The sequence below is a fragment of the Danio rerio genome, chromosome 5, assembly GCF_049306965.1.
Source record: "Danio rerio strain Tuebingen ecotype United States chromosome 5, GRCz12tu, whole genome shotgun sequence".
NCBI lineage: Eukaryota > Metazoa > Chordata > Actinopteri > Cypriniformes > Danionidae > Danio > Danio rerio.
This window is the reverse complement of record NC_133180.1, coordinates 547,501-575,000: the sequence shown is the minus strand read 5'-3', so window position 1 is coordinate 575,000 and position 27,500 is coordinate 547,501. Positions and strand designations below refer to the sequence as shown.

Sequence of the window (27,500 nt, the reverse complement as noted above, 5' to 3'; positions counted from 1 at the left end):
CACACAATACCCACAAGAACACTCAGAATATACACAACAACACCCACAAGAACATCCAAACACCCACAACAACACCTAGAACAACATGCAGCAACACCCACAACATGATGAAACAACACACAACAATCCAGAATACACAAAACAACACTCAGAACACCACACAACAACACCTAAAACACAGACAACAACACCAAAACTCAAAATAACACTCAGAACAACACCCACAAGAACATCCAAAACACCCACAACACTTAGAACACCCATGACTACCAGTGGTGGAAAGAGCACTGAAAACGCACACCTGAGTAAAAGCAGCATTACTTTCCTAAAAATGTAGTGAGTAGAGTAAAAGTGTCTGCTGTAAATATTACTCAAAGTAGGAGTAAACAGTAGCCCTTATAAAAGTACTCATGAGTAGTGAGTATTACGCTGTATAAGGCTGATGCGTTTACATGTCATTTGTGGACGTGTGTGTAAACGTAACATTCTGTAGTGCGCTTAGTGATTGCCCAGCAGACACACAACGCCATCAGACGCTAATATTAGGTTAGAGTTAGGTTGTGATGTCAGGTGACCATAATTCAATGTCTAGCCAGCGTCTAAAGACAACGTTATTCTGATGTCCAATAATGATGTCAAATGACGTTGATATTTGGTTGATTTTAGGTTGTTAGAAAGTGACCAAAACATCTTAAACCAACATCATGTTGACGTCAGATACTGACATTTATTCATCAGTTAAGGCAACCAAAATTCAACATCTGATAGACGTCATCACAGTGGTAACGTCAACACATTGTAAAGCTGTGACATCATTAGACGTTGATATTTGGTTGGTTTTAGGTTGGATGTTGGACATTGTCATCGGGCTGACGTTGAGTTCTGATGTAAACCCGATTTTCATTTCCAAACAAAATGCAGCGTCTCCACAACATTAGGGTACAGCATCAATCTGACGGCATGTTGATGTCTTGTGCTGCTGGGTGTTTGAGCCCATTTGGGTCATCATACAGTAAACATCCGTCATCTTCTCATCAGTGACAGCATCTAAACCAGGGGTGCTCATACTCGGTGCTGGAGGGCCGGTGTCCTGCAAAGTTTAGTCCCAATCAGACACACCTGGGCTAGCTAACCAATCTCACACTAGGCTTTCTAGAAACATGCGTGCAGGTGTGTTGAGGCAAGTTGGAGCTGAAATCTGCAGGACACCGGCCCTCCAGGACTGTTTGGGCATCCCTGATCTAAACAGTCTCTGGGTCAGTGTGTGTGAAGACTCTGAACATCTTCTTGGACACTTGTAATGCTTCCAGACAGTTTGCTGCAATGTAAAGTGCACATGTGTTGAGGGAGTTCAGTATGATGTGATTTACCTTCTGTGTGTGATCTGATTGGACAGGAATCACAGCACTGACTTCTCTAATCCCCATAGACAAGAAATAATCCAGTAGTGCTGCAGGATGAAGGACAGCAGTGGAGTAACAGCACAGATACTGCACTAAACATGTGCTCAAGGGAAAGTAAAAGCACACATTATTACAACTACTGAGTAAAGTACAATTCCTGAGAAAAACTACTCGATTACACTAACTGGAGTATTTGTAGTTAGTAACTTTACTTTAACAACCAAAACACCCACAACATGATTAAACACAAGAGCCAAAACATTAAACACCCAGAACCCCCTCTCCCTGGGGCCTGTTTCAGAAAGCAGGTTAAGTGAAAACTCAGAGTAGTTTAACCCTGAAATGACAGAAACTCTGGGTTTTCCATTTTAAAACGGCAGGTTTGTTAAACTGGAGAAGGCAGGGTAAGTCAAGCCTGTTTCTAAAAGAGAGTTAACTTTAACTCAGAGTCAGTTACCGTGGTCACTTATTCTGTGAATCTAACCTGGTCCGGAGCAGGTTTATTCTCTAAACTCAGATTCTGTCGGTCTCCTCTCCTTTTTTAAAGATGAAGCGTGTTTCTCGCATTAGTCTTACATTTCCACACACCTATTTTAGAGCTCATTGTGGAAATGCCCATAAAAATGATTGATGGAAACATCATGATTCACATAACTGTGGAAAATACGCATAATAAAACATGTGCATAACTGAGTAGGTTAAACTTTTATTTGATCAGATGCACATAAACTACGAAGTGCACTTAACAAATTACAGTATGTACATTAAAAATGGTTTGTTAGAGATGATGATGAAAATGTGTGTGAAAGGACAAACCAGCAGGCTGAGCACACTGCAGAACATCTTAAATGGTGTTTTAGTGATTCTAAAATGCCTGAACTGTTTCAGTATTAGTGTATATTATTAATGACCTCCGAGCGTCTGGAGCGTGTCAAGATCTCCGCGTCTGGCTTCAAACGCCCCCACGTGTTCATTGTGTGTCAATTGTCTTCTGAGGCTCAGGTACATTAATTAAATAAAAAAATCATTGATGCAGCTTATTCTACCGCAGTAATTCTGTTTTTACTGTTGATATTTGGCGCAAGTTAATCAGGAAGTGACGATTGTGTTCTCTTCGACTCTTTGGATAAAAACGCTGCTTTATTTTTAGGCGTTATTCCAGTTTTGAACAAATTTATGTAATAGCCTATATTTTGATGGAAACACAGCTATTGCCTACATTTTTGTCACACACAGAACAAAGTCATGTACGAGGCTTGTCCTTTTTTTCATAAATAATTAGCTTAACTTTCGACATGCACTGTTACTAGATTAATGGGATTATTATTCTGTCTAAATTATTTTATTACTGCTTACCTTCTTAATGTTATATCAACCTCTATCACTTGATCAATATAAGGCAGACACACAAGTGCACTGTTAAATCTATTAAAACTGATAAACGTGTATAAAAGTTTAGAAAAAAGTATAAACGTCACACATTACATTACTTATTTTATTATATTTAAATGTTTAAATACTTAAAATTAAAAATTCTGCATTAACTTGAGCAGCTGTTTTCCCACGCTAACTGTCCCTTCTTCACTGATGGCTGCTTCTTATTAAATATATACACTCATATTTGCTATAACTTTGCATGAGCAGATCAAGTTCAGCCGGAGAAAGAAATGCTGATCTCTCTTTTTAAGATGTTGCCATGATCACTCGTAATGTCTGCGCTCCATTGATAATGCCTTTTTAAAGTCACGGTGTGCGCGCTTAACTCTGAGTTGATCTACTCAAAGTTGATTGACCCAACTCAGATCAGCTATTCTGAAACCGAAAACTCAGAGTTTTTAATCTCTCGCTAAATCAACTCAGAGTTCAAGTTTAAACTCTGTGTTGTTTGAACCTCCTTACTGAAACTGGCCCCTGATGTGACTCTGGTGTTTTGAGCAGGAGATGAGCTCCAGAGTGTGTCTGAGAGGTCTGAGACGGAGTTTATTTATTTTTTTAATCCGTGTTCGAGTGTTTCTCCATCAGGATGTGGAGTTACTGCTGCGCCACAGCTCCACCTGCTGGACACACACACACACACAGGAGCCTCCTCATCCGCATTTCTCCGCTTCGACTCCTCGTGTTCTGCACTGAACCGGTGTGTGAGATCTCTGTGGATCTGAACTCGTCCACATTCACTGAACTGACTCCAGATCTGCACTGATTCTGCTCCAGATCATCTCTTACTGACGCACTCATGCAGAATATCATCACTGCTGTGAGTACGCTCTGAATCTGACCCTGGTCATCATGTCTGAAGTGTTGCTCTGCTTTATGTTCTCTCTTCTTCATCTGTTAATCTGCTCTGACACACACTGTGCACCCGCGACAGGAACAACCCAGGTGAACTGAACTCAATCACTCAAATAAAGCCATGGCGAATTCTCAGACTGATGAAGAACAACCTTCACTTCATCAGTACACCCTGTTCCTCGTATCCTTCACAAAGGGATGTGTTAGAGTCTCCTGAACCGTGTGCGTGTGTGTGCGTGTGTGTGTGTGTGTTTGAGCTGACAGTACTGTTAAAGCTGCAGGTCAGTCACTCTGGGTAATGAGCAGAAGCTGCAGGTCAGCGTAATCAGTGTTCTGCGGGTTTAATCCAGCGGGCGGCTGCAGAATTAGAGTGTTTCTGCGCTCTGTAATCTGAGATTGGGGCTGAGGGCAGTATATATGCGGCAGCTCCTGTCATTATCTGCTCAGTCTGCATCATCAAACGCCCCGCTGGCCTCCTGACCATCTGCTGGCCTCCTGCGTGTCCGTCTTCTGAGCTCTTCAATGTCCTCGGGGCTCCTGTGGTTCCGTTGGGCTCCCGAGGGCCTATCTGCTAGGCTTCAGAGGGTCCACTAGGCTGACAAGGGCCTGTCTGCTGATTTTCCGAGGGCCCATCTGCTGGTCACCTGTGTTCCTGGATGTCTCCTGAGTGTCCCCTGGGCTCCTAAGGGCCTGTCTGCTGGTCTCCTGTGTGTCTTCTGCGTTTGCCCTGGGCTCCTGAGGGCCAATCCGCCGGTCTCCTGCGTGTCTCGTGGGCTCCTGAGGGCCGCTGCTCTGAGCTCCAGCATGGGGGAGGAGAAGGGCTCCCCGGGCCCCCCGCTGTGTGTGCAGTTGTTCTCGGCGGTGGCTCTGGTGTGTTTCGGCCTGTACTGCATCATTAAAGGCGTCTCCTTCGGCCTCTTCAACTGGTGGTACATTCTGGGGGCCGCGTGTCTCCTGGCCACTGCGTTCGCTGCGTTCCGTGTGTACGAGGTGTGTGTGGTGATGGCCGGGCAGGACACGGCACGCCCAGAGCCCTGACCTTAACCCTGCAGGACCCGCAGACACACACACAGATGATGAAGAGTGTGTGCAGAGCTCATCATCAGACGTCACTGTGTAACGAAGCTGTGTAGAGATGAAGACGGGAGGCAGAGGAACTGTTTAATGTGTTCAACATGAGTGTTCGTATTGTAAAACACACATGGCGGGGAGATGGAGATGGAGATGCAGCTTAATGCAGCGCTGCTTGTGCATTCTGAGCAGAGATAACGTGAACTAAGCCGCTGCTTAGGACTCCGCCGCCGCTAGGGGGCCTATAACACACTAGGGATCTTTATCGACAGTGCTTTAGTGCTTAAATATTGATACGTTTTTATTGAAAAAAGAAAAAATCATCATTTTATTAAAGTTGAAAGAGACGTTGTGTAAGACGTTCAATCCTGCGAGACCAACCGGTCACAACAACAACAACAACCACGCAAATCTGCGCTCAGACCTTGGCTTCTTTAACCGCCTCATTAGGATTGATAGAAATAAACTAATCTAACACTTCTCTTTAGATGCAGGAAAATGACGGGAAGAGACGAGCACAACAGCATATTTAGCATTGCTTTAAGTGCTGATGATGATGTTCAGGACATGATCTACTGGCACATTTACTGATTGGAGGCAATTGCAGATTGATAAAATGTCGACTGCTTATATTCAGTATTTTATGTTTTCCTGGTTTTACAGACCTGCTTTTTTATATAGTCTAAAACACATTTTACTGAACTGCAATCATGTCTGACATATTTTGCACACTGGCAATATTTTTCCTGAGACATGTTTATAAAGTTATTCCCTAGCTGAATTGATCTAATATGAGCTCTGGACCATGCATCTCAAAAATATAAGTACTTATTTATATATATACACACTGCAAAACTGCTTTTCTTAGATTTTTTTTGTCTCATTTCTAGTCAAAATATCTAAAAGTTCTTAAATCAAGAAGCATTTTCTAGACGAGCTAAACATATTGTCTTGTTTTAAGAAATAATCTGCCAAAATGAAGTGAGATTTTCCTTAAATCAAGCAAAACAATCTTATCACAAATCAAAAAACAAGATTATTTTGCTTCCCCCATTGGCAGATTATTTTGCTTGATTTAAGGAAAATCTCACTTTATTTTGGCAGATTATTTCTAAAATGAGACAATATGTTTTGCTTGTCTAGAAAATGCTTCTTGATTTATGAATTTGTAGATGATTGGACTACAAACAAGACAAAAAAATCTACGTAAGAAAAGCATTTTTTGCAGTGAGTGTGTACATATACATATATATAAGCCTTAATGTAAGAAAGAGGGAAGGAGAATGAAGGGAATACTGAAGTTTGTGTTTGGGTATTAACATTAATGCAGTTGCATCACTTTTTCAAATGTTTTTTATGAATATTGTTTAAATATTTACGTGATATGTTTTGCTTATGGATGTCATTATTCATGTCTTTGCATTGTATGATGTTACTTCTTGTTGTTGTTTTTTTAGTGAGCTCTGAGTGAGTTCAGAACGTATATTTTATTAATTGTATTTTATTTGATCAGTAATGCATTTCACTTTTGGTTAAGTGTTGTATTTAATTGCTTTTGGAACTTATAAAAAAAAAATGTAAAAACTCAACCTAGACTCTTGTATAGAATCTGTTTGCTATCCGCTTGTTAAGTGTGACGTCACGCGAAGCGGCTTCCGGCTCCAAGCGCTCTATTCAACTGAATGGGGAGACTCATTAAATGGTAATAATAAACGTTTACAAAGCGATTTAAGGCTTTCGAAAATCACGATGGCAGTATATATATGTCCATGCCTAATATCCGATGGCCAGAAAGTGATTAATTTTTTTATGAATTGTTAAATTTTTGGTATTTGTTATGCAGCAAGCCCAGAGATTGTTGTGTACGCTATGACTTTATATAAAATTAACTTTAATGTGTGATAGGAATAAAACGTGATCATAAGCGAATGATTTCTCCACTCAAATGAGTGGCGACTTGGACCCGGAAACAGCATACACACGTCACAAACACGTCACCACTTAACAAGCGGATATTAATATTGTATGTTTTAAACACTCTAGAATAGTGTCAAACTGTGATACACAGGCTTCCTTCTAGTGTTACGTGGAGGAATTGCTGAATCAATAAAGTAAAAGAATGAACACACAACATTTTATTCTAACTTTTCTAGTGCTTGTTGTGTATTCTATCATTTGAGGTTGTTTTCCTCCCCATGTTTGTTACGGTTGTTGGGGGCGTATGCTGTATTTTTATATCCCAATGTTGGCAGGTATAGTTTAATCGGATTTAATTTAAGTTGCAGTAAGCAGATCTAATTTCAAATACGTAAATCCAATTCATGTATTCAAAATACAGGTTAATGTTATCAAAGATATACAAATAAGTCATATATGCGTGCAACATATGTCTAAAAATGTATCACAAGGATTTATATGCTGACATACGGTATAGCCTGCATTTATGAGGTCCCAGAAGCACTTGCAGGTGTTGATGAATAGGCTACTATATGATGATACTTTACATTTAAGTACAGCAGTTTACTTTTTACTTTGTAAGTACAGTGTCATTCTTAATTAACTTTAAAAGCTCATTTTCATTTAAATGTTGTGTTTTATTTATCTTTTTTACCTGTAAGCACTGTACAGTGTTATAGCTCAAGTGGCTGACAATAATAAATATTCATGACAATAAGAATTAATCTGCCATGTTTGTAAATGTGTAGCTGCTCAAATAGGCCTGCTATGTATTTCAATACCAGTCATCATGGTGGTATTGGAGAGACTCTTTTTTTCTGAGGTGGTACTTGGTGAAAAATGTTTGAGAACCGCTGCTCTAGAAGAATGAAGAGTGGGAATCACTGATTCCTTCAATAAAGATAGGTTAATTGTTCATGTTTGAAGCTGCTAGTTGACAGATGCAGTGCTGTTACAGAGAGTTATTAAGTGGAAGAGGTCAGGCTTTACTGTTCTGCTTCATTGATTGTATTTAATAAGCAACATGATCATTGCGGGCTGGTTTGCATTGGCAATACTCCACTATTCAGAGCAAAGCAGGACCCTCAAACGTATAGGGCCGGGCCTGATTCTGAGACCCACTTTATATTAGATATATCACCCAGGCTGTGGAGATCGCTGATTTATGAAGAAAACTGACCTTAAACACACTGATGATGATGATGTGGGGTGCAGCTGAGAGTTTGACCCCCGTTACTGAAACCTGAACAGTGCTTCTGCATATATACCCTATAGTGCTAGAGCTCACACACACTCTATAATGCAAAACAACATTACACACACCTCACTACTGTTCTGGGTCAGTCGACTGCTGAAAACCCTGTTTTTAACCCAACAGATGCAGTTATTATCTAGTGTGAGTACCCGCTGCTCCAGCATGTGAGATGAATACACTCTTCTGTCATCATGACTGTGTTTGATGATCAGCCTACACTGCTGTATATGACCGTTCACTATACTGACATGACTGTAGGCCTGTGTGTGCTCATCAGAACAATAGTATCTGGATGCAGCCTTTATGATGCAAGCTGAGACTGCATCACTCAGAGATGCACTGTCAGACTCGATGCACTCAGTGGAGGGAGTGACGTCACTGTGACGGGTAGGGTTAGGTGAGCGCATTAAAAAGCATTGGATGCAGCTCAGATTGCCCTGAACCGAGTCTGCAGCCAGACCCCTCTCCATCAGAAACCGCAGCTCAGGCCAGGGGATCAGCGGGTGTAATGAAGACCCTGATGAGCTGAGCTGAGCCTCAGCGCTGTGTGCGCGCTTCACTGACCTCCTCTAGCCGGAGCTGCTGTACAGTGCTGAGGCGAGGGTTCTTCATCAGAGCTCCAGACAAATGAGCCAGCGGAAACACTGAGATCAGCTCCTCTTATGTCTGTAGAGCTGCGAGTGTGTGTGTTGAAGTACAGAGATGCCCCATTCATTATACAGCTCTTAGAGTGTGTGTGTAAAGTAGACAGCAGGGGGCGGGGCCTGTGGCAGCACTGTACCATAGATATATACATTAGATGTCGCCTACCCTGTTGTTGTCTATTGGAAGGAATGCGTCAATAGAGCCGCCATGTTGGAACAGGGTAGCGCTCCTTTAAAATGAATGCGGGACCAAGTACAGTGGAGGACTGTGCCCATCCAAAGCCAGATATATACACATACACACATATATCTGTTATCGGGAGTTTCCTGGATGTTAGTATGCAATTTTCTTTTTATATTACGAAAATTATAATTTTACATCACTTTTCTATATTGATGGATCAGTGACCGCACGGACATTCCTGACAAAAAGCTTGTGTTTGTGTCAAGTGTGCCGCAAGCCTGCGTTTGAGTGAAGGTTTCGGCCGTTAGATCGCCCCCTGGGGGCTGGCTGCAGTACAAGTCATAAAGCCCGCCTCCTCCGTGTTAATGAAGGAGACTTGAGCCCAAATAAAAAAATTATTACACTTGCAATAAAATGTCCGGAAAGATGGTTCTGGTGGATTAAGGCACTGGTTATTGTGCTGAAATAGGTGCAGATCTTCATTTTTGTAAACAGTTTGTTTTTAGCAGTAATTTAATGCTGGGCGTGTCATCGTGATTGACAGCTGTGATTGACAGTTTCTCAAAGCAGCGCGTCTGAGCTTCGGCAGGAGACTGAAGTGTTATTACTCGATTTCTGTGTTATTTTACCATGACAAAATGAGTTCAGCAGTAAACTACAGTTTCTGACATACATGATCTGGTGGAACACTGTTTATTCGCTAAGTTCAGGGCTTTTTTCGGGCTTTATTAGTTTGCTGATACACGCTTAACCACCCAGATAGCAAAATACACTCGGACCAGTTCCGGCTAGATTCTCCCCTGACAGAGACTTACCCCTCAGAGCTCAGACTGACTAATGTTACCTCTGCTGGACCTACTCCGGATGCCTGGACTCACTGCCCGATTCCAGCCCGAGTCAATCGAGCCAGATGCGGCGGCCGAGCGAACCCGGCGCTGCCGCATGCGAGCCGGAATCAGCCCGCGACGCCGCGAGTAGGTTATGCGCTGCTGCCCGGAGCTGGCGCGATTGAATATATAAAACCCTTATATTTGTTAATATTTGTGTTGATATGTCAGTAAACGCATGCTGAGAAGTTCAGGGGTGTGGTTTATTTTACATAAAGCGTTTGGTTGGAAGCTCGACTCTGCTCATTTTCGCGGCTCCTCTGGCTCCATCAGACAGTCCTTCTGCGCATGTCTGGCTCCAATTTCAGCAGTCTTTTGCAACAGTTTGTGCCCGTCAAGCAGGCGTTTTGCCCTCAAGGCGTTCAATGGGAAAAGGGGCTGCCGCGTCGTCCATATTTTTTTTACAGTCATTGGTTTGTGTGTACAGAAATGTACTGTTCACCCTCCCTGTTAAATTTGATCTAATCATGTCCTGAAGCACAGCTCCTCTCCTGCTTTCACTGCTCATACTGACGGAGGGAGCGATTCGTTTGTGAATGAATCTCTGTTATGAACGACTCGTTCACTAGCCGACATTAATACCAGTTTCTGGCAGCGCAGCATCTCGTTGTCATATTTCTTGTGCATTGTTTGCTGATTTTATTCAACAAAACTAGCATAAGCCGAGTGTTTAGTGCGAGTTGGAGCTGCTTTGCCGTATGGTGAATGCAGTAAGTGACTGTTATCATCATCAATAAAGTTACCTGATTAGCACAAAAGTTCAGAACATACAAAAACAGAAAATAACTTAATATTACCTATGAAATGTTCTGCCTTTGTGCTTTGTTTTCTTTGTTTGCTCGTTACTACACCCGTAGACAGCGCTAAAGTCCCGCATCTTCACGTAATAACACTCTTGACTAGTGCGGTTGAATGTCATTTGTCCTGGGAGCACTGTACCAATATGGCGGCGCTATTGACGCATGCTCAGGGTCCCTATGCGATATCTAGTGTATATATCTATGGCGCTGAACTAGCAGGAAATCTCGCGATGGCTTGGTTGCTTAGCAACTCTGAGGCGAGTGTTTGGTGATTCTATGCTCTTTGGCTAAACCTGAAGTTGTGCTTACCGTCAACACACCGTGTTTCCAGCGCAGTCGCAGGTAAGCGAGCGCGGGTTATTGTGTGTTCATCAGGTGTGCTCGTGTGGTTAATTTGAGCCGATCAGGAGGATAACCGCTGTACTGCTAGCTGATGCTAATGCTAACGCTAGCGGTTCGCTGCGGCTGCTCTGCGGGTTTCCCTCAAGAGTTCTTCAAGAGAGGAAGAACTTTATTCATTATTCTTTATTCATTATTCTTTTAAACTCAACAGCTTTAACATCTGTTTACTCGAGGCTCAGTCTCCGTGTTCTGCGCGTGGAGCTCAGTGTCCTCATAATCGAGGTGTAACTGGATTTACAGTCGCTCTTCTTCTTAATGAACGCCTCATTCAGCTGACACAAGCTCAGAGAAGCGTTATAGCTCATTATAAGCAGAGGAGTCACATGATCAGCCGAGGACTCGGTGTACAACAGTGTTCAGTCAGTCAAACAGTGCTGGTGCTGCTCTGGAGGCAGAGCCGAGACTCAAAGCAGCGGTAAACAACACACACACACACGCAGTAGAGCTGCACGATTCTGGCTAAAATGAGAATTGCGATTTATTTATTTTTTTGCCTAAAATAAAGATCAGGATTTTCTCGCGATTCTTTAGATGTGAATGAAGGTTAATATGAGTGCGCTATCATTATTGTTAATCTCAAACATGGTTAAACAGCAGTAGGCTTTGTGTAGCTGTACTGTTAAAATGCTGATTGTTGTATAGACTAGGAGTGGTGGACTTGAACAGACTTTAGATGTGTCCTGGTCACTAATGCTGATGATAATTCTGAAGTTGAATTATTGTGTTTGAGACATATGCTTACAATCTGTCGTTTTCTGCTTAAAATCTGTCACTGACGTGATTTTCGTGAATGCAGAACACTGGGTGGGTTTTTGCATTAGCCGGGTTTTGGATGCTGTTTGGGCTGGAGTCAGTCAGCTACATCTGCAACACTGTGCGCGCTCTCGGTTTCATTGTCATGGCTAAGAGCGGTTCACTTCCCGCGCGGCTCCCAAACCATCACTCTGTGCCACAAACTGATGTTATTCACAACTTCATTAACTTGCCTGTAATTCCCAGCATATGCAGGTTCTGTTCACTACAGTAGGCTTCATTCAGAGGCGCGCGCGCCCCCGGTGTTCCGGAGAATTCAGTTCCCCTGTTCCCCCATTCACAGCGCATGCGCAACTTTAGGCTGATTCCATGTACACAAATCATGACGTCATGAATTTGCTTCGCGAACTGAAACAGATCACGGTTGTTTTGCTGTATTTTCGTAAGCCCAGTGTTTATTTCATCACAGAGTTTTAAAAAAATTGCAATTATTTGCATGGACACCCGTGTCTATTGTATTGTTCCTGTTTTTAGCACGCGTTCGCTTGTTTCTTTCAAACAGTTGCCTTGTCGAAAAAATAAACCATAATACACTGCACAAATTATAGTGCGTTTTATTTCAGATAAATCACAGTGATACTTGTTGTTTTAAAAGACATATTTACGTAACTTGTCATGTATCTTCAGAAAGTGACTTTACATTAAAAACACTGGAGTACGGATTTTCCCGAAGCAGAGGAAAGTGTTACCTTCTGAGGATTGGAAAACACAATATACAATGCCCTTTTAACGTCAGACTTAAATCTAACAATTTTCTTAGATTTAAAAAACATAAATTAAATGGATGATGCATTAAATGAGTTTACTATTTGAACAACCCTGTACAATATATCTTATCAGCATTAATATTGCAATGTGCCCATCTGCAGTTGTCACATCTGCAATGTTGAGCAGCACATAAGTTCAGAGTACATGTGATTTGTGGAGTAGCTGCAGATTTTAACCAAAATTAAATTAAAAAATTATAATTTGCATGTGATTTTAAAGAGTTTAATACATTCAGGCACAATAAATTATAACTTTTATATCTTAAACAAATATTAATTGTATTTATTTTTTATATAAAGAAGACTAGTGTTATTTTACATTTGATTATTCAATTTCTGTGTTGAATGCTCCAAAAAAAAAAAAAACATAAAACACTGTGTATCTCAGCAGTTTTGTCTTTGCCCTGTTTATCTATGCTTGTAAATTGTTTTATGCATGATTCAATCAGTCCCCTACAAAATCATGCCAATCAATGTAAAATAATTAATTATTTTCTAACAGAGCTATTTAACCAATCTGGTGAAATTGTATTTATATCACAATATATAAGGCAGAACAACAAAAATTTTTCAATATTAGTTTTGTTTTGTTTTTTCAATATCGCACAGCCCTATTCTGCCACACATGACTGGTGATAACCACATCAATCACAGTCAATCTGAAAGATCATGCAGGGTAATTACCCACAACTGACTCAACATTAAAATAATGTTTAACAGCTTTTGTCAATTTAACAAGAACCAAAGGTACAAAATTGTTGAAAATAAAAAAGTACCCATTTACCCAAGCAGGTGAATGCATATGGTCATTGTGTAGTCCACAAAAATAACATAAATCACTGTAAATACACTTTTCTACACATATACAAGTTTAGAAATAATTATGCCATTAAAAAATGTTACCAGCATCATTGTAGTGCCTTTTAAATCCACCAAAGGTAATATATAGGAGTTAACACTTCTTTGGGCAATGTAAAAAAAATCCCACGCCTTTTCAATGGTAACACCCCTTTAGACATAGGAAAAAGTTTTCAAAAGTTATAAAAAAAATTAAGTCTATCTTTTAGTTGTATTATGTGCTGTATCCATAATTTTTGTTTAAATGCCCTTTCTGCAGATGAAAACTGTTGGAGACAATTATTAGATTAAAAAGACGTTATTGTATTGTTGTTTTGTTTTTTAATACAGAAACTTACCTTGCTTACAGAAAATCTGTTCCCATGTGTTTTCATATGCAGATAAGTGACAAATGTTTGCATTAACAGTCTGCAATTTTTAAACATTACAAGCATCATCGTGACTTACCTAAAACAAAAGACACTAATTTTGCAGTGATATTTTTCTCGACAAGGCTTATTTTAAAGACAATGCTTGTTTGAAAGAAACACGAGAAAACACGCACATTAACAACAAAACAATTAATGAGTGCATGCAAAAATTACAATTACAAAATATAATAAAACATTGTTTAATGCAACCAACATTGGGCTTGTTAATACAGCAAAACCAACACGAATTTTTTTTTCAAAACCAACACGAATTTATTCACTAGCGAAGCGAAAGCATGACGTCATTACTGAGAATTAGCGCATGCGCTGTGAAGGGGGGAACAGGGGGAACTGAATTCTCCGGAACACCGGCCTTCTGTGGTAACAGCTCACAGCCAGCAGCTCACATCACGTGTGATTTTGCGGTCGCAAATACATTACATGAAGACAGACATGACATTTTGGAGGTGAATTGTATCTTATAAATACAGCATGTGACTCTTTCATTTGGGGGTGTCCGCGTTGCTGAACAACGCATGTAAAACAGTGTGAAGACTCGCGCAGCCGCCTTTTCTTCTCTCCTGAACTTGAAAATATGATTGACAGAATCGAGATCGAGATATTTACGATTAATTGTGCAGCTCTAACACACGGTAAGCTCCAGCTCAGTGTCCTCTGACACACTGATATCGTCATTCACAGAGACACTGTTCCCTCATCACTGCAGTTCAGGCCTCCTCACGTCCATGATGTGCGGTATAGACCTCACACCCGACATGAAGGCTTTGTAGAAAGGGTTACGACACCGTGTGTGTGTGTGTGTGTGAGAGTGTGTGTGTGAGGCGCATTAATATGATCTGCTGGTTATCTTTAATCTGCTGACTTTCTGTCAGTGATGTCGGCTCAGCGGCCGGCGAGTCGCGGCTCATTCGGACCTGGAGCTGGAAGACCACAGACCGCCAGCAGAGTGGGCACAGCGGTGAGTGTGTGTGTGTGTGTGTGTGTGTGAATAATAAGATATGTTGAATAATTATATAATATATTGAATATTAATGTGATATTGAATATTATGATGTATTGTTGATATTTTATGTAATTATTAATATAAATATAATCTTTTTTATTATTATTTATTATTTTTTTTACTACCACTATTTACTGTGTGTACAGTTTTTTTTTTGTTTGTTTAAATATATATGTATGTTACTTTTTATGTAAGCTTGATAACTGCATTGGCAATACATTTATAACATTTGTCTTGCCAATAAAGCAATTATTGAATTGAATTGAATTGTGTGTGTTTGTCTGACTGTGTGTAGTGTTCTGTCTGACTCTCTCTCTCTCTCTCTCTCTCTGTGTGTGTGTGTGTGTGTTAGATGGCCCCAGGGACGGCCCGTCCGGGCACTAGAGGAGCACATCTGGCCACTCCTGGAGTTCTGTCAGCTCAGATTAAAGTGGCGGATCGTCCGGTGACACAGCAGGGCCTGAGCGGAATGAAGACGGGCATCAAAGGTGAACACACACACACACACACACACACACACACACACACACACTGAACTTTGTTTCTAAGATTTATTCATCAGATTTCTGTGACGGTTAACAAGCAAAAGTAAAAGAGACAATAACAGTACAAATAGAAGAAACAAATATATACAACAGTACAATATTGAGTAGTGGTGGGCGAAGTCAGGCTGCATGAAACACTGAAACAGCTTCAGCAAAGAACAGTTGAGCAAATTGAGGTATTAAACCCCACTTTGTAGGCTTGAACCTTCAAGTAATTTAGTGGAGCGGTTAAGGTTTCTGACTACTATGCGGGGATAGTGGGTTCGAAGCCAGGCTGATGCAGATGTTTTGAAATGCTTTAATACCAGTTGGTAATGCTTTGCTCTTGTAATGTTTTGTTTCAACATTGGTCTGACTTCCGAATAAACACTTTGTGAATTAATTTGTCTTGTTTTGGTCTTAAAACAAACAGGGTTGTTGCTGGATCAGACACTGTGGCCTGAAGTTATCAAGAATTATTTATATTATTCATTTAATTTCCCGTTTATGGCATTTCACTAATGTCTACCCAAACCCTAAACCCAACCATACTGTAAAAATATTGATTATTGTTTTACAGTGTTATAAAAATGATGCTAAATTGATGGCGTAACTGCAGCTGTATCCTATTTAGGCTACACCATAAAACAGAAACATGATTAAAACACACAAAACCATGATTTCGGAGTATTTGTACAAATCGGGATTCAAACCCAAAACGTCATTCGAAGGATAGTAACAGCGTGTACTCGCTCAGTCCACTAGGCCATATGAAACAGGGATTTTCCCCGACCTTGGCAGTCAAATGCAGATTCGCCAGGTCTCTAAGCTGATCGATGCTTTGAATCGCTTTAGTCACGTGACCAGGTGTTTCGAAACACTTTAGTCACGTGACCAGGTGTTTCGAAACACTTTAGTCACGTGACTTGGGTGTTTCGGATCATGCTTCGGTGCAGTGTTTCGAAACACTTCGGGATCTCGACACTGTGTCCAAACATCAGTTTCACGTCAGCCATCCCTAACATTGAGTAAACAGACAGCATTAATTTTACAAATGAAGAATATTACGGGTGAGTGCTGAGAGCTGAGGTGCAGCATGGTGTATTGGGCACAATAAATAATCATAATTAAAGAAAAAAGTAAAAAAAAAAAACATTTTAAAAGGGAGAGAAAAGGGAAAATATATGAAACTGAATAGGCCGGGTGGGGTGTGGGGGGGCACGATCTTCACACTTGGAGTTTCATGTCGCTTGTGCTATATCAGCTCTGGTACTCTTCTGGACGGTACAGACAACCTTTCATTCTACAGTCACTGCTTCAACTTTCTGAGATGTGACATGCTGCGAGAGTGACCGCCTACTGTCAGCACATTTCTGTGGCGTTTATCACAGTTTGGGTCAATATCAGGGAACATGTTTACACTTACACCAGGAGACTCTGTGGGCTACTGTGCATGACGAGCACATACAGATGATGAATGGACCTTGTGTAAAATCGTCGACCAGATGTCTTCCCAGCCCGAGTACAACACAAACGCTCAGAGGCGGAGGAGTGGACATGAGCGAGGTGTTGCAAATCTTAGAGATGTCTCCAGTTTAGGGTTGTAACAATATACCGGTATGACGGTTTACCACGATTTGAACGTGCACGATTATCATACCATGAACAATTGCATATCAACGGTTTTAACCCTTAAAGACAGAGACAGCCGCCCGCGGCTAAAAATAAGTATTGCTCTTAAATGTTTAATAACTTTTGATCCGCTGATCCGATTCATACAATTCAAAGATTGGCATAAAGTAGAGAATCTCAGCTTTCCAGTGCTATATCACATACCATTTGCAGACTTTCAGAGGCTCCGGAATCAGTGCGGTTACGTCATCAAAATTTGACAACGCTGATTTGACAAAGAAACGCTCGTCACTGTGTCTCCGGACAAACCAGACATCATACATTGATGCATTGTCCCTCCTCCATGCCCAGATTGGTTCAAACTCGCTATATCACAACGAATAAGCATAGGTTTCGCTTTTGTTTGTGGACCAACACTGAGCTTTTTGAACAACACGGAATGAGAGATAGGCATACATTTATGCGCGGCTAAATAAAACGCAAAAAAAAAAAAGTTTTGCATGAAATAATTCTCATAGTACTTTTGCATGCACAGCAGCACAGAAACATGACAAAACAGTGACACAGCAAAGACGAACTGCTGCTCTTGCTGTTTTCAAAAGACACAAATGAAGGTGCAGCTGTTTGTCTGCATTGCAGACAACCATATCCAAATCCATATCCACAGACAACCATATCCATGCTGGCACATAAAACCTAAGGATGTTCCATATTGAATCTAGTTTCGTTATGTAACTGTTTATAGTATAGTAAATATTTATATCTATTTTTTTTACTGAGGATTTGCACCATGTTTATTTGGACTTTGACACATTATTTATTATTTTCTTATTTTTTTATTTGTTCATTGTACAAGTGGACACATTCTCTCACCTTAGCGGTCAAGATTAAGTCCTGAAAATCTCAACATGCTTACATTTCTTCATCACAACCTAGACTGAAAAAAACAACGCTTTAAATACATGTTTACAGCCATAAACTTGGTATTGCACTTTTGGTCTCCCATTTATCGTGCTTATAAGGAAGGACAGTTTAAGTTTATTTTTGTCTAATCTTAAAAGACCCTGCTTGTTTATTCCTTCTAATTTAATTTATTAAAATGGGAGATTTTTCTGTTTATTTTTATAAAAGACTTCTATAGTTCTATTAAAATGGTTCTTTTAAAAGTTTGTTGAAATAAAACCTTTGTTCAGTCAGAAAACGTGTTCTTATTCTTTTCAGGGTCTTTGCTATGAGAATTACTATTTAATACCGTATACCGCGAAACCGTCAAACCGTGGTATTGTTTTAGACGATTATCATACCGTAAAAAAATCATACCGTTACAACCCTACTCCAGTTAGACCAGCATTATTATTAGAGATGGTCTTGATCAGGCCAGAGGGTGGTACCGCAGCGGCTGGAAAGTGTTTACGGGTGATATCCCGAATCTGAAATGATCTGAAAGGTTGTGGCTTTGGTAGACTCGACACTTGAGTTGGTCAAATGGTGCAGAACTATTATCAGAGTAGAGGTCTTTAATATAAGCCAGAAGCCTGATCATTAGATGAGGGAGGACAGCGAGGGTTATCGTGCAGTGCAGTGACGTCTGAGCTGAACCCAGAACTTACCTATACTGCCTATACAGCCTACGGTAATGGTGAAACCGGCATGGGTCAGCACGAAAGAGAAGGGAGTGAGGGAGCAGCACATGAAGGCCCATTTCAGATTGTCAGAATGTTGTGGGGCTGCTGTACTGCAGATATTATTAGAGATTATAGATACTATTTTAGTGTTTTTTATAAAGCATGATGGTAAAACACAAGCGGGGTTATGAATGTAATAAAACATGAGCTTGTTTGTTGTACAAATTCCTATTTTTATTCATATGGGGAGGGTTAGGAGGCCATGATGGACAGAGGCCAGTAGGCAGATTTGGCCAGGATGCCGGGGTTAAACCCCTACTCTTTTTTCGAAGGACATCCTGGGATTTTTAACCACCACAGAGAGTCGGGACCTCAGTTTAACATCTCATCCGAAAAACAGCGCTCAATCGTCACTATACTGGGGCATTAGGATTCACACAGACCGCAGGTTGAACGCCCCCTGCTGGCCTCACTAACACCACTTCTGGCAGCAACCCAGCTTTCCCATGTAGTCTCCCATCCAGATACTGACCGGGCGCAGCCCTGCTTAGCTTCAGTGGGCGACCATGTGAGAGTTGCATAGAGCTAGCTGCTGAAATGTTGTTACCCTTTGGTTTCAAGTGTGCTCCTGAAAAATCTCCGTTGAAGGAGATACCCCTTCTACCCCTTCCCCTTAGCCCTACACCAGGGGTCACCAATCTCGGTCCAGGAGGTCTGGTGTCCTTGCAGGGTTTAGCTCTAACTTGCCTCAACACACTTGCCTGGGTGTTTCAAGTATACCTAGTGAAGCTGCGTTCACACTGAGCTTTTCCTCCCAAAGACTTCCATATATATGCACGTCAATGTGTGAGACCGGAAACGCAGGGTCATGTGTCAAGTTTCTCAGGTTGCTGCGGTGCAAAGTTCAAGCTTGGTGAACTCTGACCTGCGAAATCGCATCAATTGACTGCGTGAGAGCAGTGGAGGATCAGAACATGACCTCTCTGTACAGAAATGTAAACATGGAGCAATCGCTCGCTTATAATAATGTCTAATAAGCTTGTTTAATCCCGCCCCTTTTCACAGCGCCACACGGCAGAATATCACATGCTCAAACTCTAGTGTGACCGCAGCTGAAGGCCGTGATTAGCTTGTTCAGGTGTGTTTGATTAGGGTCGGAGCTAAACTCCGACACCGCAGGGCACTGGACCTCCAGGAACAAGTTTGGTGAGCCCTGCCCTACGCCTTCAAGATAAAGAGAATTGGGATGGAGATTGGGTAAGGGGAAGGGCTTAGGGCCTACTCACACTCACACATGTCATCCGTACCGTGCACAGGCCCGTTTCCCGGATCGTTTGAGAAGTGTGAGTGCGCTTAATCGTGCTTAGGCACGGTTCACCTGGCCGGCTCTGGCCCGGTTGGAAGAGGTGGGCCTGAGCGCGGTTTACTTCACACCAAAGCCCGAAACTGAAAGCGAGATGTGACTTTAAGGGACTGTTTGATATGGATTTATTAATCATTCTTACTGTTCAGTGAACGCAAACTGCCGTAGTTTATTAAAGACACAAACCCCTCACTGCACGACAGCTGCACCTTCAGCAGACCTGCTCATTCCTGCAGCACGAGGGCTTCATGATTGTTTATGAGCGCCAAAAGTGGCGGATCTGTTCGGCGAAATATCTGACTGCGTGTCCCCGCATCCCTAAGGACTGTTTGGTGAAATATGTGACTGCATGTCACTGCATAGCAAACCACTGACACGATATAACTAGAGAAATCTCCACTGTGCTGAGCGAGAGCGCTTCTCACTGAACAGCGCAGCAGCGATGACGTAAACGTGCCCAGGCCCGACTGTAGTGTGAGTGTGGGCCGTCGGGGGAGACGGGAGGGGGGAACTAGCATGCTTTGGCCCGGTTCGAGGCAACTGTACCTAGTGTGAGTTTGGCCTAAGAGGGAGAATTGGGATTGGGCGACGCCTTGTCAATCCCTAACCAAGCAGGAGGTTCATCATTAGAAAGGCACCAGAGCAGCAAGTGTCGGATATCTGCAGACCAGTAATAAACCAGGAGGTTTGCTAATGCTCATCCACACAGCTCCTCATGTTTCTGTAATACGCCTTTTCAAAATCCAGGAGTTTCCCCATTGCAGAATAAATGAGGGAATAAAGAAATGTCTGGCATAAAGATGTGTCTGCTCTGTGGAGAGATGGAGAGCTGTGGGCAGCGAGATCACTCACTCTGTGCTTGACTCTTGCAGGACCCCAGAGGCAGATCCTGGACAAGTCTTATTATCTGGGCTTATTAAGGTGTGTATGTGTTCTGCCTATAACAGTGTGTGTGTGTGTGTGTGTCTCCTGGATGTGATGCGCTGGTAAATGTGCTGTGATTTACTTCAGGAGTAAAATAAACGAGCTGACGATGGAGTCCAGCAGACTGCAGAAGGACATCGACACCTTCAACCAGGAGAACTCCGTCTACCTGTCTTATGAGAAGAGGTGCACTCATCCCACACACCTGCAGACACACACACACACACACACACACACACACACATGACTGATCAGTAACACACACCGCTGCAGACTTACTAGACACACACACACACACACATGATTGATCAATGACACACACACACAATACTAACACATTTTTGGCTATCTGATAAGTGCTGTTCTGAGGTCTAATTACTGTGTGTGTGTGTGTCTGTTTCTGTGTGTGTGTGTGTGTCTGTTTCTGTGTGTGTGTGTGTGTGTGTGTGTGCACGAGTAGAGCAGAAGTCCTCGCTGGTGAAATTAAGGATCTTCAGGGTCAGCTGGCGGATTATAATACGGTACGCTGATCTACAGCACACAGAGCAAACCCTTCTGCTTAGGGTTGGGTGCCATTATAGCACCAGTACCTTTGTAACTGGTATGTACTGGATCAAATCAGCATATGAGTTTCGGTGCCTAATTTTGGTGCCACTGCTGCTGCGACACGGCCGTAAGAAGCATTAAGCGGTGCATCTAAGGCACACACAGGTACACGTGGTCACACAATCTCTAAACCTTTCACTCTGACCAACTCTGAGGAATACAGACAGGCGATGTCAGGCGTTTGTTCCTGTTGCCTAGGGAACGGACACACACAACACACGCAGTACAGCGCATTCGGTGAACGAGAGCGACTCTCGTCAGATCTACACGCGTCATCACGTTCATCAGATTTGCTTAAACTAAGTGTTCTGAAGCTGATTTTACAAGCAAGCATTCACACAGCACCGTGCGCACGTGTTCCCTGTCAGTGACGGAGCTGCGCGCATTAGCCTAGTTCCCCGCATTCGACAGAGGTGGACGCCCAAATTGACACAGGTAATAGCGATCTTAACACTTTAATATAGGAAGTGCTCGGCTATGCGGAGACCGTTATTAATCAGGAATCTAGTGCACATAGTTTCACGTTAGGAAATGCAGTCTTGAATTTACAGTCTGCAAGTGCCAATGAACAGATGCGAGACACTGATCAAGTGTAGTGTTCAGTCACGCTCATGTCAGTCATATTCAAGCAAGTTTAGTTTTGCCTTCATTCATTTTGATTTCCGTCTTCAACACATGATTGAGCTACGGAAGTTGAAATAAATAGTCAATTGATTTTGTAACAGATTTGTGGTGTAAATCAGAAATATACAGTAAATACTTCTTAAAGAGGCTAATAATACTGACCTTATTTTTATTTCAATTAAAAGCAGCTTTTATTCATGAAATAAACAATAAATAGAACTTATTATGACTCCAGAATCATTGTTTTTTTAGGAAACACTGTAAAAATTTTCAGAAACATGATTGTAAATCAATGGGAGGGCAAAATAAATTGACCACAGCAGTAGACCTGTCTGTTAAAGTGAACAGGTGCAGCGATGTGCCTTGATGTACGTGAATGTTAGAAATGTGTTCTCCTACACCAGTACAACTTGTCCAATAAACGAACATGGAAGATTATTTTGAGTTTAAGTTATTTAATTATCTTGTTCATGAAGACAGCAGACTGATGCATGAAAGAAGTATGTATTAATGTCATTCAAATATATACAATATGAACTGATGTTTACTTTAAACTCTAATTATATTCTTCTAGTAAACTTAAATAAAAAAGATTTTGTCAAATGAAAGATTTCTCTAGAGTCATCCACTTTAATTGTGTGGCTTAAAAGTAGCGGTTCAGGCACTGTTTTGGCACCGGCACCGTTTTAAAAGTATCGAGTTAGCACCGGTATCAAAATAAACCCAAACGACACCCAAACCTACTTCTGCCAGACATAGAAGTGTGTGTGTGTGTGTGTGTGTGTGTGTGTGTGTGTTTCTGCAGTTGGTGGACAAGCTGAACACTAACACTGAGATGGAGGAAGTGGTGAATGACATCATCATGGTGAGCAAATCAGCACTGGACACTTCCTGTTCAGCGTCCTGCCATTCTGCTGATGTTCTGCGCGTGTGTGTGTGTGTGTGTGTGTGTGTGTTTTCTCCAGCTGAAGGCGCAGAACGACAGAGAAGCTCAGAGTATAGACGTGATCTTCACACAGAGACGACAGTAGGTGCTCTGCAGAGTTTCTCCACTAGAGGGCAACAGACACACACACACACACACACACACACACACACACTCTCTCTTAAAGGCACAGTTCAACAAATAATACAATTTTCTCTAGTTTCAAACCTTTGAGTTTCCTTCTGCTGTTGAACACTAAGGGAGATATCTTGAAGAATGCTGAAGCCGGTAATTTGAACAGTTGCATGTTCCAGCATTCTTCAAATCGTTTCCTTTAGTGTTAGGCTTAGGTTAAAGGTTTAAACTACACTGTAAAATCACCCTTCATGTTGTCCTGACACACATGGATTACACTTCCTCAGTTGTTTTTACAGATTTAAGTAGATCGAACATTAAACAAGTAAACTGTCCAAAAAGAGTTGTGAATTCAGAATTAATGAAGAATTGTGTTGACGGAGCTCAGTTTAAATAGTAATGTGAGCAGGCAGCAGACATGATGAGTGCAGTAGAGGCGGAGTGAATGATGAGGAAATGTGTGTGTGAACGACCCCTTCAGTCTGCATGAACAATCCTTACTCTGTTCACATTGTGACGCAGTTCCTATAGAAACGGGACATTAAATGAGCAAACAGTGGGCGTGGCTTGTTTTTTCTACTGCAGGCTGATTGGTTGTGGTAAAGTAGGTGTGTCAGATCTGGCACTGTCAGCTGACTACATCAGTAGGGCTAGTTTTGATCTCATGGGGACTTTAAACCTGTTTAGCATGCCATGATCTGCTGTAATATAGAGATCTGTGTATCACTGTAGATAAAGTCCAAATATCAGCACCGGTGAGCCCATGGAGAAGCGGTCTGAGGATGGGAGTGAGGGTCTGTGAAGGCGAGCGAGCACTAGACACACACACACACACACACAGAGCCCAGGAGAGAGAAGCAGCACACACACATCACTTAAATATAGAAGAGCACTCACCTGCTGTGTGTTCACAGTCCAGCAGACCACACACACACACACACAGCTCCGATATCTTCATCTTCTGGATGGGTTATGTATTATTCATCGTCACTGCTCAACATGTTTTACCGTGGATAAGAGAGTAATTGTGCTGTGAGGCGTCAGTGATGATGGTCTGACAGGAGCAGTGGAGGATCAGGGCTGTTCTCCTGCTGTAGAGGAGCTGCACCACCTGATGTGCTCTTCAGCAGGATAACACACCCTCCACGCTCTCAGCGTCTCCTGCACGGCTTTATTGACCATCATTAGTGCTGTGTTCATCATTTTCTTTCATGGTTTTGCTCATTGTTGGCTCTTTCCTGTGTGTGTCAGGAAAGAGGATCTGATCCGGGCCGTGGAGGAGCAGGTGGTGCAGCAGAAGCGAGCGGCTCAGGACATCATACAGAAGATGAGTGAGGACAAGCAGAAGCAGTACAGAGAGATGAAGAGCAGCAATGAGGAGCTGCTGCAGGTCTCACTCCACACACACACACACACACACACACACACACAAGTGAGGCAGGTCAGCACACCTCAGGTGTCCTCCACAGGTGTGCTGTCCTGCTCTTCTGCTGACTGCATCTATATCAGTTTCTGTGCTCTGCTCTGCTTCAGGAGCTGGAGACGCATCAGGAGGAGCTGGACACACTGATGAGCAGGAGAGAGATGCTGGAGGCGGTCAGAACACACACACACACACACACACACACACACACACACACACACACACACATACACACACATTATGACAAGCTGTTTTCGACCTATTTTCAATTGTTGATCTCAGTATTACATTTTAACTAGTAACACCATTAACTCCTGATATCAGCAATGATGCCACCATAGCAGAAATACAATTGCTGATATCAAGAATTGATTTCTTACTAGTGAACATTTAAATTTTACACAGCAGAGATAGATTTCCTGCTAGTGCCAGCTTCTGTTCTTGATATCAGTTGTCAGATGGACACAGTGCAAATGTCTATTCTTGATACAACAGTTGAATCATTGCTGGTAAAACTGTAATATTTGATATCAAGAATATACGTGTATCACTAGTGGAAACCTGCTAAATGTGGAAAAAGGTTTAGAATCTGGGAGACGATCTGGCGAGTAAAGTAAAGGGTTATATCGTCAACATAAAGAGAGGTTTCATGACTCGTGTCTTCGATTCTTGTTGGAACAGTCATGGGATCTTGCCTTATTTGCTCTTTCTCTATAACCTTCAGCACAGGCTATAAGATAGAGGTGATAGAGGACAGCCCTGTCGAGATCCTCTGCTCACAGGAAGAGTTAGAGATGATCTGCCCTGTTTGAACCACGGCCTGAAAGCAGATATATAAAGTTTTATCATCTGAATGAAGTTAGAGTCAAAGCCAAATACTTTAATTAATAATAATAATTAATAATAATACTTTAATTTTTAATTAAAAATACTTTAAGTAACTCCATTCAGGCCTATCAAAAGCTTTTTCAGCGTCTAAGCTGAGGGATGTCAGATGTCTCAAAAGTAGAGAGAACATGAAGAAGACATCAGACATTGTCAGAGGCCTGTCTAACTTTTCTAAAACCTGTCTGATCTACATTAACAGGGTTTCTGCACATTTTTTAACAGGAAATTTAATACCTTTTAAGACCTTTTTAAGTCCTCTAAAATGAAAATTTAAGACTTTACCTAAACAAAAAAAAACAGGAAATGAATGATGTGGTGAAGCATTAGCGTGGCACAACTCGCCAGAGTCATGCTCAAGACAGGTCAAAGGGACGCAAAAACTTTTATGCCGAGTGCTGATTGACCTTACAACCCTGACAACAGGGCACCGGTCTCGTCAGTCGACCAACGTCTAAAGTGCAAGTGTAAGTCTCCGTTGCTGCGTTCACGGACTCATCAAACATTATGATGAAAGTGTTCTTGTTTGCTCGTGAATTAGTTTCTTCTTTTGGTATAGGGCAACACCAAATCGTGCTAAATATACTGTTTTGTCTCTTCCACATTGTACTCGCACACTCTGAGTCAGGGAACATTGCTGAACATGCTTATGGGCAAAGTACTTGCCTGCGACTACACATGCTTTTTGTGCTTCTCTGCTTTCATGTGTGAATCGAGCGCTTTGCGGCCCAGTGTCCCCAGTTTTATCGTCTTTTTAGATAGAGCACACCTCCCTTCATGATTACTGCCTGTTTTTTTTGCCACCCCCGATACTTTTCGTCCTCCAACCAATTGTCATCAAACAAACATTTGCCCATGCTTGCGATTTCGCAAAATGCCGTGGTGGCGAAGTATCAACGCAACGCATTCATCAATCACTTACTCGTATGTCACCTATGGAATGATGCAGGTTGCACCCACGAAGTGCTGCCCCCAAATGTTGCGCTGGTCAAATAGCGGTTAAAAAAATAAATAAAAAAGACGAGTCGGACATGAAATTGAAGATCTCCTTATGAAAACATTACAGAATTCAAGACATTTTCAGACCGTAAAAATTGAAAATTTTATTTAAGACATTTCAAGACTTTTTAAATACCCGCGGGCACCCTGCATTAATCAATTCTCCAATCAGTGGTTTCCTTTTTATTTTATGTCAAAAGCAGTTTCCTACTGTAGATTCATCAAAACTCTTCTGCTTGAGTAATATGCATCGCTAAAAGCTTAATTCAGGCATATTAAAATGCAATTTTCTCCATATTAAGATCAACAATCTGCATTACTGTTATCAGAAACTGAACTGCTGATATCAAGAATCAGTAAAGATGTCAATCCCTGATATCAAGAGCTTTCACCATGTTAATCCTGATATCTGCGTTTATATTTCAGCATGATACACGTGTATTTCTGATATCAGCGATTAGGGCAGGAATTTAGGACATCTAGAACGACTAATTTCACACTCATCATATCAGAAGTTAACAACACACACTCACTATGAAGATTAATATTGAATAAATAAATGTGTGTGTGTGTGTGTGTGTGTGTGTGTGTGTGTGTACAGGATCTCCTGCACTCTCAGGCTAAGCAGGCTGCCGTGTCTCTGCATGAGCAGCTTCTGGATCTGGAGAACCGGAGAGCGAGTCTGCAGGCGGAGGACAGGAGTCTGGGCTCACCACAGCACGAGAGAGAGCGCCTCCTCACTACGGTCAGCACACACACACACGCACGCACACACACACACACACACACACACACACACACACACACACTGAGTTCCGCTCCTCTGACTCCAGCTTTGCTCTTTTGCTGATCTCAGGTGAAGGAGAATAACCAGGAGATCGCCAGCATGGAGAGACAGTGAGTGCTCTCACCCTGCAGCTGTACACACACACACACACATACACACACACACAACGGACCGATCGGCACTGTCAGGGGCAGTTACCCAGCTGATGGAGGAGAAACACCAACAGCCAATCAGAATCCAGAACTGGTTGTGAACTGACTGTGGTTGCTGATTGAACTGATTGAT

General features: G+C 42.0%; 1 protein-coding gene and 1 long non-coding RNA gene across 6 annotated transcripts in view; one reads left to right on the top strand and one right to left on the bottom strand.

Annotated features, from left to right (window-relative positions):
- Positions 1-6,350, bottom strand: part of LOC141385720 (uncharacterized) — a 6,880-nt gene extending 530 nt beyond the window's left edge. The window contains exons 1-4 of the long non-coding RNA XR_012406612.1: positions 3,770-6,350; positions 3,303-3,655; positions 139-1,688; positions 1-75 (exon numbers count right to left, since the gene is read on the bottom strand). The exon at positions 1-75 is cut by the window's left edge and continues 530 nt beyond it. This is a non-coding gene — a long non-coding RNA (uncharacterized lncRNA). The remainder of the gene's footprint in view (positions 76-138; positions 1,689-3,302; positions 3,656-3,769) is intronic.
- Positions 6,351-10,726: 4,376 nt separating this feature from the next.
- The window catches only part of ift74 (intraflagellar transport 74), a 25,587-nt gene continuing 8,813 nt past the window's right edge, over positions 10,727-27,500 (top strand). The window contains exons 1-12 of one of the 5 annotated variants that reach the window (XM_073950122.1): positions 10,727-10,831; positions 14,633-14,718; positions 15,116-15,251; positions 20,780-20,828; positions 20,919-21,017; positions 21,292-21,352; positions 22,867-22,926; positions 23,027-23,088; positions 24,373-24,511; positions 24,655-24,717; positions 27,030-27,173; positions 27,285-27,325. In XM_073950122.1, the coding sequence (XP_073806223.1) occupies positions 14,635-14,718; positions 15,116-15,251; positions 20,780-20,828; positions 20,919-21,017; positions 21,292-21,352; positions 22,867-22,926; positions 23,027-23,088; positions 24,373-24,511; positions 24,655-24,717; positions 27,030-27,173; positions 27,285-27,325 (938 nt within the window). In that variant the 5' untranslated portion in view covers positions 10,727-10,831; positions 14,633-14,634. Of the gene's footprint in view, positions 11,307-11,415; positions 11,435-14,082; positions 14,393-14,540; positions 14,719-15,115; positions 15,252-20,779; positions 20,829-20,918; positions 21,018-21,291; positions 21,353-22,866; positions 22,927-23,026; positions 23,089-24,372; positions 24,512-24,654; positions 24,718-27,029; positions 27,174-27,284; positions 27,326-27,500 lie in introns of those variants that run through there. The other 4 variants (XM_073950123.1, XM_073950124.1, XM_073950121.1 and 1 more) reach the window with 4 other exon arrangements.